The sequence below is a fragment of the Galeopterus variegatus genome, unplaced genomic scaffold (assembly GCF_000696425.1).
Source record: "Galeopterus variegatus unplaced genomic scaffold, G_variegatus-3.0.2 Scaffold7007, whole genome shotgun sequence".
Classification (NCBI taxonomy): domain Eukaryota; kingdom Metazoa; phylum Chordata; class Mammalia; order Dermoptera; family Cynocephalidae; genus Galeopterus; species Galeopterus variegatus.
Window position 1 is genome coordinate 100169 of NW_007733118.1, and position 4629 is coordinate 104797.

The 4629-nt window shown below is 43.1% G+C and overlaps 1 protein-coding gene across 1 annotated transcript in view; it reads right to left on the reverse strand.

Moving 5' to 3' along the window:
- Window positions 1–397: 397 nt before the first annotated feature.
- LOC103606979 (COX assembly mitochondrial protein 2 homolog) overlaps window positions 398–4629 on the reverse strand; it is a gene marked incomplete at its 5' end in the record, with an annotated part of 6615 nt that continues 2383 nt past the window's right edge. Inside the window, one exon of the mRNA XM_008591537.1 lies at window positions 398–780. Coding sequence (XP_008589759.1) covers window positions 694–780 — 87 coding nt within the window. The remainder of the gene's footprint in view (window positions 781–4629) is intronic.

The window sequence follows — 4629 nt, forward strand, 5'->3', positions numbered from 1 at the left end:
GAACACTGGTGAAATGACTGCTAGAACTGAACATGGGAAGAGCCCTGTACCCAGCAGAGAGGAGACATGCTGGCCTAAAGTTAATGCCCAGGAGTTAACTGACACCTAAAGTGGATAAATTCAACCAAAAAGGGAAGCAAAGTCCACTAAGACTTAAATCCTAACCAGGTGAAATTCTATCAGTGTTAATTATAAACACTTAATCTTTTAGAAAATAACTGAAAACAATAAAATTGGAACATTTTCAAACAGTTAACACAGTTGGGATCTCCCCAGAACTCTTTTTGCTCTAACTTGTGTCTTCGATGTTTAAGCTTCAGAATCACCACAATGTCAAAAAAGAGAAGCCTAATGGCATCATTTTGCCCTAACTCTAGGGCAGTCTAAGAAAAAGAAGTGATTTAAATAAATTATTTTATTGAAGGAGATAAGTTACTCAAATGTTAACTGCTTGTAGACAAAAGGAAGAAATATTGTAGAAGTCAGGTTTGTTGGTAGACAAAAGACAGTACTCAAGGCTCTGCCCCCAAACTATCCGGAATCCAGGGTTTTCATATTTTTTCACGGTTCAATTTCTCATGGGTCACTTTTCATTCAAAAGATTCTGGAGACCAAATAAGATAGGATTCTTTCGGCTATCAACCAAGAGTCTTTAGGTCTTCCCTCAGCAAAGGCATCCAGTTAAAACAGAATTTATTTTTCAGATTCCTCTGGAGGATTAAAAAGTCTCTTTCTCATCACATCGCCATGCTCCCTGCTCTTGGTCCTCTTTTCCATGTACTAGAAAATAGAAGAAAGGGGGGAGAGAAGAAACAACAGATTATGTCACCATTTATATTAAATATTTAGAAATATTTGCAAATAAAAATGTTTTTACTGATATCATTTTTACTCGTCTTTTATTTCTCCAAATCTGAGACTGAAAACAGACCTTAGAGGATATCTAGTACAATTTCATTCAATACAGTACAGCACCTACATCCTAATAGGTGCACACACATTTGCTGAATTAATTTCCTCCCAGAATATGAATTCAATAAATATTTACATGGATGAGTTCTGTCACTCTTCTGCAGGAGCTCAGTCTAGAAAATCCTCTAACCTTTGCTGAACACTTCTAGTTATGAGGGGCTCACTATCTTGAGAAGTAGCCTGTTTGATTGTTGGACAGTTCTACTTATTCCAAAATTCTTATGTTGAACCAAAAAGTATTTCCCTATAAGCTATCCTATTGCCCTCTATTTCTTCTTGCCTGCTATACTCTTCAAATATCTGATTACAGATAACCCACTCATTACCTCTTCTTCAGGCTGAACATCACTGGTTTCTACAAGTGTTCCACATGGCTTCTGTCTTCTAATATCTATAAAATGACTAATATTTTATAATGCACTTTAACATCAATACCCCTTATCAAAAATATTACAACCAGAATTAAATACAGTGTTCTAGACATAGTGACAGACACAGACTACAGTGGGCCTAGTTCTTATGACCTAGTCACATTATATTTCTATAAATATTATCAAAAGAGTAAATGGCTCTTAGTAACCATATTATCCTATTGACTCATATGAAAATTTATAGTCACCTGAACTTCCCAGGATTTTTTTCATCGTGAACAGTCATCAATCCTGATTTTCCCCAAATCCTATGTTTTTGTAATCAGCTGGATTTAAATGTGGTTTTCACCTTCGAGGTTTTCATTCTAGTATTCTGATCTGACCAGCAGGTTATAAATAACTGCAAATAGAGATCTTGGCGCTTAGAAAAAGCACTTGGATTTTCTCAAACAAATGGTTATTAACCTATGCTTAAAGCAGAGAAACTTGGGCTGGCCTGGTGGCGCACTGCTACAGTGCGCCGCTTGGAAGCGCGGCGGCGCTCCCGCCGAGGGTTCAGATCCCACATACAGACCGGTTCCGCTCACTGGCTGAGCGGAGTGCGGGCGCAACGCCGAGGGTTGCGATCCCGTTCCCGGTCCGGTCCGGTCCAGGCGCGACACTGAGGGTTGCAATCCGTTGCCAGACACGAAAAAAGACAAAAAGGAAAAAAAAAAAAAAAAAGCAGAGAAACTTGAATATAAGTGTTTTCTATAGGAACATATTTACATGTTTATATACACCAATACAGACATGTTTTAAAGGTAAATAAATATTTTTCCCCTACACAAAAGGAAAAAAGAGTAAAAGTAAGTTCAAAGCCAGAGATATGGAGAGAGGCCACAAAAATGAAAGATCAGTGATAGAGAGCTAAAGAAAGACTTGACTGGATCCCCTCCCCAATCCCTGAGAGAATAGTATGGAGATTAGTGACTCTGAGTTATTTCACTCTTCTGGGCCAGTAACCTCAAATATGAAGAGTCACTCTAGATGATCTTTAAGAAGTTTTCTAGGTCAAAGATTTCAAATGAAGGATTCTAACATATCTTCTGAATGGTAGTTCTCAAAGTTTTTTTTTCCTCATTGAAAGGCTACTTCAAATTATCGGTGAAACACCAGGTCCCTTCAACCGAAATCACTCCTTTCATTTGTCATACATTAAATTTCCTCTTAAGATTGTTGTGGGGAAAAAAAACAAAACCAAATCACTATTCTAGAACATGGAGAGATACTTGTTCCAAGAAAAAGATTTGATATCTATCTTTAATCATGTATAATGAACGACCCCCAGAAATCAGCTTGGGATGAGGGTCCTATGGGTAAGTCTTCAGAAAATAATACTTTGTAGCAGATTGTAGGGAAAATATAGGAAAATGGTCCGGGCCCCTCAGATGTTCAGAATCTTGCCAAGCATTTGACGTAAATATGCATGTGGGCCCAGGTGCTCCTTGGCTATTGCGTGATGTAGATGCGCATAGGCACCCAGGTGTCCTGGGTTATGGACTTAAGTATAAAAGACAAGTGACTCTGATCCACGAGGCACCCCGCCCCTGGGATGCCCCCAGGGAGACGGCTACTGCTGCTGAAGGCTGCTGTAAGTTGCTGCTGCTGTTGCTGACTGAGCTTGTGTCATCGGCCAATGGCTCCTGGGATATTTCCCAATTTCCTAGCATGGACCTGTGTGTGAAGAGTCTGGTGACCCAGCCTGGCATGTGAGAGGTCTGGTGACCCAGTCTGTACAACGGGTTTGAAGGATCTGAGCCCTAGCTCTGCCAATACAAATGGAAACTTAGTATAACTAAAATAATGAAACATTTTGGCTTTAGTTATGAAATGCCTAGCCATACAATTAGCGTAGAGCTACTGCCTCAACCCAACAACTGGTGTAGTCATGTAGCTTTACACAGACCAATAAGACAAGTTAAAGAGCAAATTAAATTAGTCTATATTGAAACATATCTAAGACATCTCCAAAGGGAGTCAAGATGGTTCCAGAATAAAAAAGGGGAAAAAAGGATGTAGATGAAGTTACTCAAAAAACTCCACCAAGGAATTCTGGTCAAGATGGCAGAACAGACGGTCCCCAGCGTCACTCTCTCCTACAAATCAACCAATTTACAACTATAAAAATGTAACAACAGCCAAGCTGGGGCCACTGGAGCTCAGGGGAAGAGGAAGACAGACCTATGGCGTTCATGAAGGGGGAGAAGCCACAATGAGAGAAAGAAAAACTGCTCAGAGCATTTTGGGCCACAGCCTCTTTAAGGCTGGAACTGCTGAGCACATGGAGCAGGAGCCAGCAGAAGCCACAGCTGTGCCGTTTGGATGGAGCTGCTAGGAGGCAGCAGGGGAGAAGAGGACCTTGGTGGCCCCCAGGACAGCCACACCACTAATTGAGTTCCCGTGGACCCACGCACGAGCGAGGAGCCAGAACAGCTGAAACAGGGGAGCCATTCAGAGGCCAGTGAGTCATCGCAAGGGACCAGCATAGGGCCCATCCCATGGGAAGTGTTTGGAGTACGGGCAGTGCGGGAGACAGGCCCACAAGGAGAACACTGGGACACAGCAAGGACAGCCAATCAACCCCCCACAATCAGTGCAGGACCACTCAGATGAGACTGGTCAGAAATGCAGAATTGCATGGGGTGCAGTTTGTTGAACAGATTCAGGCCCAGATCAGAGTTTCTACACAACCCAGGAACACCGGGTCTCTGGATAGCCAGAAGTACCTATAAGGTCAGCCATTAAACCCTGAGCTGCACGAAAAGTGTTCCCTAGGGAAACAGCAGCAAAGCAGCAATTTAGCTCAACCACACAGCTCAAGTACTGGTTCCCACAGGAAGTTCCCCCATTTTAGAAGTAAGCAAAGGACAAACAGTTCTGGCCCAGGCACACCACCAGTGCCTTGGGGCCCACCAGCATACCTGAGGCATGGAAAGAGGGATCAGACCCCACTCCCAAATCCAGGCACATGGCCAGTGCCTTGGGGCCTCACTGGGGCAGGGACCAGACCCCCGCCCACAACCAGACACACCACCAGTGCCAAGGAGCATGCCAAAAACATCACCTCCATGGGGGTGGCTCACCACAGCACCACAGTAACCACGGCTGCTGTGAAAGTGACTAGACATCACAACCACCATGCAGATGGTCTGCCAGCCATTGGAGTGCACTGACACAGGAGAATCACCAGTAGAGACCAAAGAAAAGAAGAGGATGTCTCTCTCCACAAAGCCCATTCCAGAGT